The sequence below is a fragment of the Sinocyclocheilus rhinocerous genome, unplaced genomic scaffold, assembly GCF_001515625.1.
Source record: "Sinocyclocheilus rhinocerous isolate Xijiao unplaced genomic scaffold, SAMN03320098_v1.1 scaffold752, whole genome shotgun sequence".
Lineage (NCBI taxonomy): Eukaryota > Metazoa > Chordata > Actinopteri > Cypriniformes > Cyprinidae > Sinocyclocheilus > Sinocyclocheilus rhinocerous.
The window spans coordinates 1,097,331-1,110,508 of record NW_015639777.1 but is presented as its reverse complement, the minus strand read 5'-3'; the positions used below and the strand labels follow the sequence as shown (position 1 = coordinate 1,110,508).

The 13,178-nt window shown below is 37.4% G+C and overlaps 1 protein-coding gene across 1 annotated transcript in view; it reads right to left on the bottom strand.

Moving 5' to 3' along the window:
* Positions 1 to 1,454: 1,454 nt before the first annotated feature.
* LOC107751884 (E3 ubiquitin-protein ligase TRIM71) overlaps positions 1,455 to 13,178 on the bottom strand; it is a 46,908-nt gene continuing 35,184 nt past the window's right edge. Inside the window, exons 3-4 of the mRNA XM_016567652.1 lie at positions 9,304 to 9,438; positions 1,455 to 7,411 (exon numbers count right to left, since the gene is read on the bottom strand). Of these exons, the coding sequence (XP_016423138.1) occupies positions 5,960 to 7,411; positions 9,304 to 9,438 (1,587 nt within the window). The 3' untranslated portion in view covers positions 1,455 to 5,959. The remainder of the gene's footprint in view (positions 7,412 to 9,303; positions 9,439 to 13,178) is intronic.

Sequence of the window (13,178 nt, the reverse complement as noted above, 5' to 3'; positions counted from 1 at the left end):
ATAACCATATTAGAATAATATATTACCTTATTTATTACTTATATTAGCGCTTCAGTAATGCATTACAATATTGCGTTACTCCCTAAAAAAGTAACTAATTACGTTACTTAGTTACTTTTTATGGAAAGTAATGCGTTACTTTCGCGTTACTTTTTAAATATGAGCAGGGCTTGATTGTTTTTAATATAAGAGGTTCAAATGTAAAAGCCCTTTCACATCAAAAAGTGTACTGAATAAACCTCAGGCTGAAGGAAAAGTACATTCACGTTTGTACAGTAGAATGCAGGAGAAGAAGGTTCAACACTCTTCAGCAATAAAAAAACAATGAAGCACAATTGTTAGTTTATCTAAAGTAATTTTTGCTTATTCGTATGGTTGAACTGGATAATCAAAGGTCAGCAGCAAAGACATTGGTTAATAAAATGGGATTAAATACATTTGTGTTATTTAACATATTTAATTATTGCAGGTTTGCGTCATATTCTGAGTTTGCGTTTCACTTCATTTTGATGAATACTAAATCTGTTTTTTTTGTGAGTGGGATGATTTAATGCACATTCACATTTAGTCTAGAACTACAGTAACATGTTCACACAGCGCACACAACTCCTCTGCACTTCCGATTTCTCCCAACATGGGGACAGGACACTTGTCAGCCAATAAATGGGAAAACAAAGTAACTGTAACTCAAAGTACTTTTTTTGAAAAAGTAACTCAGATATTTTCTTGTAAATTCAAAAATGCGGTACTTTACTAGTTACTTGAAAAAAAGTAATCTGATTACGTAACTCGCGTTACTTGTAATGCATTACCCCCAACACTGTCTAAACCCGACCCCCCCGACAGCGTCAGAATATTCTCAAACACTATCCACCTTACTTTTCAACAGAAGTAAGCGTTTCCTGTGAATGTGCAAGACAATATTTGTATTCGAATGAACTTTGATACTTTTCAATATATAATCAATTTATAAATCTATGTTTTTCTCATCTTGTCAACCATCTCGTCCCAAAGCATTCTGGTATAGGCCTACCCAAGAAGAATACATACGCTTCATTAGAATTGGAATAATACCTTTTTATTATTATATTATTTGCAATTTGATGCAGTTGCTAATATTTATGACCAAAAAGAAAGATGAAATTCTGATGAGTTTGTCATGTTGATCAGTGATGTCTATAGAACAGTGTAGCAGACTACTTGCATAAAAAAATACACAATACAATACGGATATATGGATAATCAAGTAAACATAAGCTGTTTCAGATCAGTAAGTGTTCATCTTGAAACATACTAACAATAGAAGTTACTCTTAACATTACTTTACAAAAATCAGTACATTTACAGCAAAAAGACTTGAACCCCCGACCTAAAGGGAGACGTTTTTAGAATTATATTAAAAGTTTTCAGTTGGAACTAATTCTTTATTAAAGTAAAAACACTCAGCACAGATACAGGATCCAAAGAGGTATAACTTTATTTAAATCATAAACAACCAAACATAAAAAACTAAAACAAAAAAACTGCATAGGAAATGTTTAAAGTCCACAAAGACAAAAGAACAAGACTGCAGACCACTATGTATTTCATATAGCCTCATCAGCCTTATTCAGAGAGTAATAAATGACCGTTCTGTTGCTTTGGTTGAGGGGGTGATAGATGGTGGGATAGTGCGAGTTCTGAAACAAAAAGAGATGGAAAGAATGGTGGGCCTCTTGGAGGGCTCCTAAACCAATATCATACACCTGAAAGGACAATCATTTTATTTTAAAAGGCAAAACCGATTCCAGGTCAGAACTTTGGACCAGAATCTCCCCACACCTCTTTGCTTAGCCTCTCTTACAGCCAAGCCTGATGTAAATATCAAAAGTCTAAATGTCTATTATCACTATAATTCTAATTTAGAGACAGACTGTTGGCCTCAAATTTCTTGAAACCCTATTTTTCAAGCTTTAAGGCATTTTTTTACATTTTGTAACAGCCTTTGAATGCAAACACATTTATCATAATATATCCATCCATCAATTATAGAGGTAAACGATTCCTTTAGTTACATGAGGTTTAAATTAATCAAATCAAGTTCGGACTTTGTGAAGAATGCAAAACTGAGACATGCTGGTGTAAAAGTTATGAATTGCTCACCCCCTCACTGACTGTTTACCGTGACATGGTTGAAAAGAAACCCATGCAATTCAATAACAGCATTTTTACCAACAAAACAACACAAAAGCTCATAAGGTACTAACAAAGGATTCACTATCAAACTGTAGGAAACAAATATTGAATTTTAATCAAATCCCTACAAAGCTACCTGAGTGGTTTTAACGTGTGTATACACATCTCTTTTTTTCCCATAAGATAACACAATCATAAAAGCATCTATGACCACACAATTCTAAACTTACATTTTCTGTTTTTCTCCAGTAAGGAAGTCATAAGCTGGAATACACCAGAAATGGTGACAAAACCCGTACAATTAGAGACCGGAGGTCCAACGAAAGAAAAAGAAAACAAAAAAAAACGAGAAAGAAAGATTTTTTTTTTTGCAATGACTGAGTTTGATAACACTGACTTTCATGTCCATTGAGCCAGATAATATCTAGATAAAGTATCAGTCCTAAAAAAATGAATTGTCTCTCAAAGTAGAACTTACACTTTTAATATAGTCCAAATCACCGCTAAAGGGGTTTTATATAGTGGCTTTATCTGTACTGGTCTCTCCTGAGTCATCACAACTTCGTCAAATAAAACTCTACCACCACACAGTTGGAGATCAGTTTTCATTGGGAGCTGGATTCAAACTTTTTTCCATCTTTGGTCCTGTAGGGCACCTGCTCAGAAACTCGTGTTACACACAGAAGCCATCGTCCAGGGACGTGTTCTACGAGCGTTTCACCTCTATGTTAAGATATCGACAGCTTGTTGAAATACAAGAATGATCGATGCCAAACGAATAAATCTTCGGGCAAACATGAAAAATCGATTTATAAATACATCCACACACTGAGGTTTCATTCGAACGAGGTCTTTGGCAGTTTTTCAGTTCTGATTTGATTCCAAAAGCTAACATTAAGGAGCTGTGGTAAGGCATTTGAATGGAGCTCAGCGAGGTACCTTACTCTGTAAAGCTATCTAGAAATAGTACAATCATATAGTCAACCGCTCACCACAAGCTAACAAACGATATTCGCTTTTTGTGTTTGTTTTTGTTTTGGTACATTATACATTTTTTCTTCCTCCCTCCCCTTGTTTTCCAACATCCATATTTTACATCCACCCGTCTACAAGGACCTCTACAGCATGCAAAAATATACATTTAAAGTTCCCTCTTAAAGAGAGCAGGGATTCAGGGGGAAAAAAACAAAAAAAACTTTGTGGCTAAATATTCATCCAATCAAATCTGATATTAATACTGTAAGACAGGGAAGATCTTTGTTGGTGGAAGCAGCAAATCCTTAATTTTTTTATTGTATAAGCTCCTTACATCCATTAAACGGGCTTCCGTTACCCATGCTGGTCCTTTTTTTTTTTGTCTATTCTCATCTAATGTGCAGATGTCTATCAATTTTCATAAATCTAACTGCCTACTTCCCACTCTCACCAAGCATAAAACGCAACATTATCTCAATTAACATCTCTCCAACATAAATATGCCTGATGATCCACAATTTGAAGTCAATATTTTGTTTATAATGAGGTAATATACAAAGAAAAACAACTGAGAAAGATTCACTTTATAAATTAAAAGCAAAAGCTCAATGCACCCGTGACTTTCAGAATCATTTTTGGCACATGCCTATTTCCTATAGTCACCCTTTGGCAGACAATCAATTCCAATTTATCTAGCATCACGAAAGGCACAGGTAACTACATGCAAGCACGTTAATACTCATGATAGGACACAAGATAACTGCAGCCAATAAGAAAACGGCGGGGAAAACATCATGATCACTTTCCAACATATGGTCCAGCACTCCCACAATTTTCTGGTTTCAAATGCTACCTAAAGGTTAAACAGAAAGCATCATGCAAAGTAACCCCAAAGGTTAGTATTACAAACATATACAGTTAGTTGTGTAAGTGGGCCTGCCACACATATGTACGAACAAGCTGGATCCACACACATTCAGAAGGAAGTTCGTATAAAGCTCACCCATTTCAAAATATCCAAAAACACACACACATGATGCTTGCAAGAACAGGAACATACAAATTCCCATGGACCACTTAATACCAGAAAGGAAAAACTCTCATTTTAATGATTAGTGATTCTCATTGCCTGTTTGCAAACTTCATATTTTGAGTTATGACACAACTTTGGTGAGATACACTTTCCTGTTGGTCATAAAATAACTTCCATAAGAAGTTCAGGCAGACTATAATGGGAGAGCATGTGCTTTTGTTCTGCTGTACACCAGTGCTTTATAATTATATATTATTTTTTCTTTTCCCCAAATGCTTTGCTTCCTCTTTTTTCTTCTTCTTTCTTTTAATCAATTGAACACAGAAGCAAAAAAAAAAAACCTACCCACAAACTATCCAATTTCAAACTGGGTTAAATTGATTCTAAGTGTTTTCAAATTATGTTACACGGACCGAGTGAATGGTCTCCCTGGAGATCTTTCTTAAATGGGCACAGGAAGCACTGTAGGCCATGCTGTTATCAATAGAACAACAAAAACCAACTTGTGATCTAATGCAGCTGTTTGTAATAAGACTCTTATGAACCTGGCCTCAATATACATCCTATCTTGAAAGAACACTATATAAAAAAAATCCTTAGTCTGAGAGGAACTGGATTATATCCTTGTTTGCCAGTTGTGTCGATCAAGTTTACCTTGCCTAAATCATGCATATGAAAAACAAAACTATAGAAACACAAAGATAAGGGCTAGGTCATTTTTACACTTAGATATACACTTGTCTACATTCTTTCAATTTGTCCCTCCCCAAAAATAAAACCGATCTGAAGATCTTCTTTAAAGAACACCCTCCATTTTACTCTTTTATCATAACACATTTAAAATAATCATGGGTATCTGTTCTTCTGCAGTTGCATTTCTCATAGTCAGAGCAAATCTCATAGTCTTGATTACATAATGAGGGTCCTATTAAATTACTAAATTCAGATCATTTGTCTAGTTTAGAAGTCTTTTTCATCAGTTATACAGCATATTAATTTTTGGTAACTGCTTGCATAATTTTCAAATGGAAAAGACCATAAAGTGAGGTAAATGTGTAATGAGGCTCATGGACCCAGAGGTATAATACGGTAAATGAGGTAAAAGGTTTAGATGAGGTATGAGATAAAGATAAAGTCTGATTTAAAATGTACACAAAATAAAAAGAAAAAAGAAAACATAGCAGTAGATATATCAAAACGTTCTCCTAATGTTTCTGCCAAAACATGCAGCTTTGTTTTTATCAATCGTTATGAGAAACATTCAGGGATATAACTTTTGTGCACAGTAACAATCAGGAAAAAAAATTGTGCGAACTGTGCAAATACCCAAACATTGCTTCATTTAGTTTCGTTTTTTTTTACGTTCTCACATTAACGAAGAAAAAAAAAAACACTGAGGTAGACGCTTCTTTATAAAACTTCACGGACTCTGCACAAATGTGAGTACATTCATACATAAGCTAGATGAGGTAGGTGTAATGCAGAGAGAACATATTTCAATAATGCAAGAAATTCCCTGAGAAAAAAAAAAGAAAAAAAAAAAGATTTGAAGACACATACCAAGAGCAAAACACTCTCAGCCTTTAGCAGTCAAAACGGTGTGCTGTAACGGCAAGCATTTGGTGTTACACGATCACTGAGAATCATACAAAACTATAAAGTCCCTACAACTGTTGTCAACTTGCTAAATAAAACTACATTTGCTCCTGATAGATGTGCAAAATCTCCTTTTCCAGTTGTCCACAGTTACAGTTTTGTATTTCAAACCTTAAAAGGTCAGAACATGAGGATTCGGTTGTTTCCAAAGTCCACAGCCACGATCATTCCATCTGGGGTAACCGCTATACCCGAGGGGCGATCCATTTGCCCGAAGCCGTTACCGTGTGTCCCAAACTTGCATAAATAGTTGCCGTTGGGTTCGAACACCTGAATGCGATGGTTGCGGGAATCGGCCACGATAATACGATCCTCCTGGTCCACTGCTACACCTTGAGGCCGCAAGAACTGGCCATTTCCGGTTCCCTCAGACCCGAGGAAGCGTGCTGACTGGCAGTCGGGCCTGATGACAAGCAGCCGATGATTGTTGAAGTCGGTCACAACGAGGTGGCCTTCCTGATTGAAGGCCACACCGCGAGGAGAGTCAAAATGTTTCCAGAGGGCACCTTCGAATCCGTATTTGTTAAGGAAAGTCCCGTCAGGTCCAAAGAGTTGCACACGGTGGTTGCGTGTATCCGAAACCAGGATCTTCCCTTCAGAGTTGACGGCCACATCCCATGGGTAGTTGAACTGCCCATTTTTGGTTCCCTTCTCACCAAATTTGAGAAGAAACTGGCCATCAAAGGTAAAGATCTGGATGCGGTGATTGTCCTTATCTGCCACAATGATTCTCCTCTGGCTGTCACAGGCGACTCCAGCAGGGCGGTCAAACTGGCCCGGTCGTGAGCCCAAGGTGCCAAACTTGTGGTGGAACGTGCCACAAGGCTTGAAGATCTGCACGCGGTTGTTGCTTCGGTCAGCGACCACCACGTAGCCCTCCTTATCCACGCAGATGCCCCAAGGCCGACACAGCTGCCCGTCCCTATCGCCCTCTCCTCCGAAAGATGCAATGGGCAGGCCTACACCGCCGTAACTGCGACCGGATTTGACCATCACTTTGAAAGGACTTCCCTCAATGTGCTGATTGCATATAAGCACCGAGAGCAAATGCTCACCCTCGCTCTTGGGCAGATAGCTGACTGTGTACGTTCCATCTTGGTGGTCGGAAACATCTGCGCTAGACAGATTTCCATCCGGACTCATAAGCACAACCGAGACACTGTCAGCACCAGACAACCGAGGCTCACCGTCATGATCATACCCTACGACAGTAAAGGAAGCTAGCTTTCCTTGCAGTGCTCTCTTGAGGCCTTCACCGTGAGCTTTGGAAGCTGTGGCGAAGGCTCCGCTGCTGATGAGGCCCATGGACTTGATGGCAATCAGAAGAGCCTGGTCTGGTGGTGTGAACATGATGCGATCGTCTTCTTGGGGCTGTAGGATGCAGCGGATGGATTTAAGCTCCTGTAGCTGATTTAACATGTGCTCTCGTGCTAGCAGGACATCTATGCTACGGCCCTCTTCTAGAACCTGTGTCACTGTGGCGATAGTACTATCCAGCTTGGTGAGATTATGGTGAAGTTTCTCAACCTGCAGGTAAAGGGATTTTGCCTTCACCTGTCGAATCTTCTCCACCTGTGCAGGAAACAAAAATGGTTCCTGATGTTACAAATATAGTGATGTATAGTAACGAAGTGCAATTACTTTGTTACGGTACTTAAGGACAGTTTTTGGGTATCTGTACTTTACTCGAGTATAAATATTTTGCTGACTTTTACTTTACTACATATTAAAGGAAAAGCAATCTTTGCTGATCGGTCATAGTGATATCCAGTTTGTGAATGAATCTTTTGATCCAATTCTGTTGCTTTGAATTTGTCAATCTGGTTCGTGAAGAGGTGTAAATGATTTGTTTCACAAGTCACAAATCTGAATAAAACTCAAGAAGCACCAGCATAACGGATCTCCACTGTGGATCTAAATTGAAGACATTATTGGTGTAAGTTTTAATCTGTGTTTTATCAAGGTAAATATGTTTTAGGCTTAAGTAAACATTTTGAACTTGTGATTACGTGTGATAAGACATGTGACAGAACCCTCCCGCCTTTCCAAGAAAGGGGGCCATGGTAGTAATGAAAACAAATAGTGACAAACAAGATGAAAAGCTTGTTTTTCTATGTAAACATGCGTTAGATGGACATTAGAGATGCACTGGCCATAAATCGGAACTGGACGGTTCTTGCTTTATTTCGGCCAAACTCTAGACTTGCAAATAAACTGCATTGCATTAATTTTCCAAAATGTAATTTGTGTGGAAATAGTACAAAGTCTGTAAACAGGATATTAACAGAGGCCAGGGATTCTGAAGATGGACGAAAGACAGAAAATACTGCAGCAGGCAGAGCAAACTTACTGTCCACGATGCAAATATTGAATTCGGGATGGGGTTTATATGAATGTATCTTTGAGGGGAACTGACTGTCTTCAGAAAGTTCAGATGGCATTTTCTTTTCATCTTGCCTCTGTATAATGCATATCTAAAGCACAAAGTAGTGCAGCGCTGCTTTGTTTACAGCAGTAACCAAGGAAACGCTGTATTACTGCTGTTCCATAAGTGCCACCTGCTGTCAGAGAGTGCATTTGCATTCTCATTCAGCCTTTCTGCTGTTTTTGTTTTGTGCAGAAATGTTTTATGTAGCATAATTCCACAAAGCCAAAGTCAGACCATTTTTTATTTTTTTTAATTCAGATTTTGAAATTATACAGCCTAATTTAAATCAGAAAGTGCTCATGCTACATGTAGCATGGATCACGATTAAAATACAGTGGTTGCCTCTAATTTCCAATTGCTACAGATAGTTCTGCCTGTAAAACAGAAAAACATCTTGTTCATTTACTAATTGTAATTCTTTCTTAATTCTCTTGCTTAAAACAAAATAAATATAATAAAAAAAATTGGCAATCATATCACAACTGGCTCATTTGCTTGTAAAAAACTGGCAGTCGAAATCGGCCATGAAAAATCAGTATCAGTGCATCTCTACTGAACATCTTTGACCATCGGGTATCATTTTTTTCTACTGTCCTGCAAAAATGTATTTTTTGTGAACAATCCCTTTAACTCTTATATATCCTATCAGCAACGTAGCAGATCTATTCCACCAAGACCAAATACATTAACATTGTCATGTACATTACCATGCCAATTCCTCCGAGAGCTGTCATGACAGAAATATCTATATATTATTATAATAGATTTCTAGACCCTCAGTTAGGTTGCCACTGATACAATCAGCTGTGCCATTATTTATAAAATTTACTTAAGTAGTTTTATTATCAGTTACTTTTATACTTAAGTGTTTTTTATGGACAACTTTAACTTTTACTTGAGTCAATTTCCATAAAGGTATCTGTACTTTTACTGAAGTATGATGATTGGATACTTTATAAAACACTGCTAAAATATGCAGACAGACTTTCAAAAGGTAGTTGCTACTCCATGAATTAATGTTTGTTTATTCATTCACCTTCCAGAGCAGCTCACACTCGCGTTCCTCCAGAGCTTTCTTATGACGAAGAGTGATGGTTTTCACTTCTGACTGCACAACCTTAGCCTTCAGTTCCACTTGTTCAGCAATGGCCTGGGTTTTCTCGATGCTCAGCTGAAAGAAAATTTAATGAAAGGACTTAGACACATGCACATTTGTGAGGACATCTGAACTCACTTAAAAGTTAGGGGGGGGGGGGACCCCAGAACCCCAGATATATTATATTATGACTGCACAAAAAATAGCTGAAAGTGTAATATCGCTGCTTCTATGAACAGCTACAGAGCCACAGACTGTGACTGAACTTTACTGCAAAAACATAAATAAAAATCTGCAACAATTTAAACAATAGCAAGAGAACCAAAAACGTTGCGATCATTTGGGAATTCATTAAATATCTTCAGGTAATTAGCTAGGAGTTGCTCACAACTTCTGAAATACCTTCACCAGTTTTCGTCAAAGCACACAGAGACTAAAAAGCTATGAGGAACTATATAATATATTTTATAGTATAAGTATAGTATAATTTCTTGCACTAATTTCTTTATCCCTCAGCTAAAAAATTAAACAAATAACAGCAAGAAAGTCTAAATACTAATAAATAAATAAATAGAACCTCTCCACCAAACAAAACCGCTAATATATCTTAATTTGAAAGGATCCAAGGAAGCATGAGGGCTTCCTTTGTGATGTTATACAAAAGGGGGATAAAAGGTCTACCTTGGGGACAATGACCTCTAACATTTGCTTAAACAGTGATTTGTACACAGCCCTACCTATGCATGTCAGCTGACATCTAAACTGCCCACAAATGTAACATATCAGAATCGTAATATACATCTAAATGAAATTGTGCTTTCAGGGTTTCCACTTTAATCTATTTAAGTGATCCTGAAAGCTCAAAACTCAGCTGTGCCCTCTCATCGGGGAAGTATCTTTTTTATTTTTTTCAGCTCCACATACATGTCACATTTCAAAGATTATGGATGATAAATCACACAATGAGAGGAAATAAAGGACTTGTTGGTCTCATGACCCGGGTCAAGGGGTTTATCCATTAAGAGAAAAAAAGGTGTGGGAAAACATGTCATTTAGTGTGGAGCAGATTACCCAACCTGAGCCAAATTTAAGGTTCAAAGGGTCCGGAGCTCTACAACCTATAGCATAAACATAATCTTTAGCATAAATATAAACAAATGCATTTACAACAATGCAAAATCGATCAACAATCCAATTTTCCAGGATTTTCATTCACAAATGTAACTTTGCCCTGAGCAATTATTAATAAATCACCAATTAATTTGAGTCCCTGTGCTAAAATCTCTTTGTGGCAAAATATTTAAATAAATGCTGCTGCATTATATTACATTATATTGTCTGGTCTAAATATTTAAAAACTATATAGAGTCCCTTAAATGGATACTTTTTGTTAGTATGTACTTGTGGTGTAGCCAATTATTTTTTTAAATTGTACCATTTCTTTCCCACTGGTTAAAAATCAATTGTATAAATGTAGTTTATACAATATATATTTGCTTAATACTTTGCACTGTTAAGGTTCTATCCCTTTTTTCATATTTACAAATGTCCTCTGGCTAAAATATTATCCCCATTCTAAGATTGAGCTGTCAATCACAAAGGTGCAAACCAATCAAGTCAGAAACAGGAATGGGGTGAATGGAATAAGCAGCTGCAAAACTGCAGGCTAAAATCCAGCAAATAGGATTATGCAGCGCTAAGGAAGACTGGGCTGTCAGGGGTTGGTTATGGAGCGGGCCCTTCATGGGCAGCGTGCTTCCAGAATAGAGATTACGGCCCCAGGCTGAAGCCATTGTTAAAACCCTGCATGCGCTTTCATACCTCTAAACGTTTAGAGGCTTCCCATTTACACCATCCAGCAACAGGATTAGAGACACACTAGAACAAGCAGCCAATCAAGCGCAAAACACAGGTCAGGCTCTTTCAGATGATGCTATGTAGCTGAGCCTGATGAAGCTTTAGGACTGGACAGGTTTAGATAATTGCCATGTAAACGCATGGACTATATTTAGAATATAATACTATCTCAATACTTAAATACACTACTAATGCACAGTATACTGCAACGGAAAAACAGTACTATGCTACATTGATGAAGTCATAATTAAAGGCATAGTTCACCTACAAAATACAATTTCTGTCATCATTTATTCAACATACCCATTTCTTTTTTTCTTTGGAACATAAAATATATATTTTGAGAAGTGTGGTTTTTTTTTTTCCATATAATGGTAGTCAAGGGTCACCAACATGATTTGGCTACCAACATTCTTCAAAATATATTTTGTGCTCAATATGATGTAATTATATAAGCTGTGATTTTTGAGTCCAGGTCATGTGTTACACTGAAAATTGAAAGTTGAGCACATTGCATAGTCCCACTATGCAATGTGCTCAACTTTCAATGCAACACATGACCTACAGTATTCTGTGTACAGTGCTTTGTTGTGCATACTGTAGAAAAAGAATGAGCAGTATGTTAGCATTAGGGTTGCAAAAAGGTGGACAATTTCCAGTAAATTTCGGAAATATTCCAGAAATTTTGGAAACTTTCCAGGATTTTTTGGAATATTCCAGGGATTTTTGTAAAGTTTCCGGAAAATTTACCGGAATTTTTCCACCCCTTTGCAACCCTAGTTAGCATGCTAATATTCCAAGCACAGCCGCTAAATATGGAGTGGTATGAGATGATCAAAGGACATGGAGGACATTTTACAACTGCCCATTTATACCTTAAAGGAGTATATACCTAATATTTTGTATAAACTGGTACAAAATGTAAAAAATTTAATGTGGCAAGACAGTTGGGGGTGTATTTAAATGTAACCAGCACATGTGAAAAGCTGAGTGGTATAAAATTCCATTGGAATTCATACTCTTTAGTGCCTTCCTTTAACTGAAACCTCTTCTGCCTTTCACTTTCAAATTCACTTTTGGGTTTCCTTGCCAACGGACTCCGTGTCACTAGAGAAGGATGGATTTGAACAGCCCTAATGGGTGCTGTTCTCTCCCCCCACCCCTCACCTCGTGCCTCTTTGAAGAGTGACATAGAAACATTTCCTCTGTGTGCGACTAATGATCCGCCCTGCTAGGGCCATCAGGACGCTGAATAGAGGCTGTAACAGAGCACTGGGCCTGTGCCCCTCCCTCTCTTCTATTCTCTTCATTCAGGCTGAGTGGGGGTGGCACGCACAGTGATGCTAATGGAAGTGATGCTAATGGAAAGTCAGGTTGACTCTACAGCCCCTTTTTAAAAATCCCTTTACTTCCACAAAGCAAAGACAAAGATCCTCACTCACAGTTATTTAGTTGCAAGTATGTTTATGTGTATCAGAAATCACACAGTAACAAAATAGTGACCAATATCATTGAAATTAAATGTGGAAATTATTTAAACAAACAAAAAAAATATTCAAGATTAACGTAAATCAATTTACAATGGATATCTAAAAGGCAACTTCACTGGAATTTTTAAAAGCAGAAATAATAACTATCACTATTAATTAGGGATGTAACGATTAACCGCGAGCCGGTTGAAAATCGTTTCAAATATGTGACGATTCAAATCGGTTGAGATGCCAAACAAATCGCGATACAATTGGAGTAGGAGTTTATATGAATGTATCTCTGAGGGGCACGGACTGTCTTTAGAAAAGTTTACGTGGTATTTTCTTTTCATCTTGCCTCTGAACAATGCATATTAAAGTAGTGTTTATAAACGGCGGTAACCCAGGAAACACTGTATCATTGCTGTTCATAAATACTGCTCATTCAGCTCGTCTGCTGTTTCGTTCAGATATGTTTTATGTAGTATA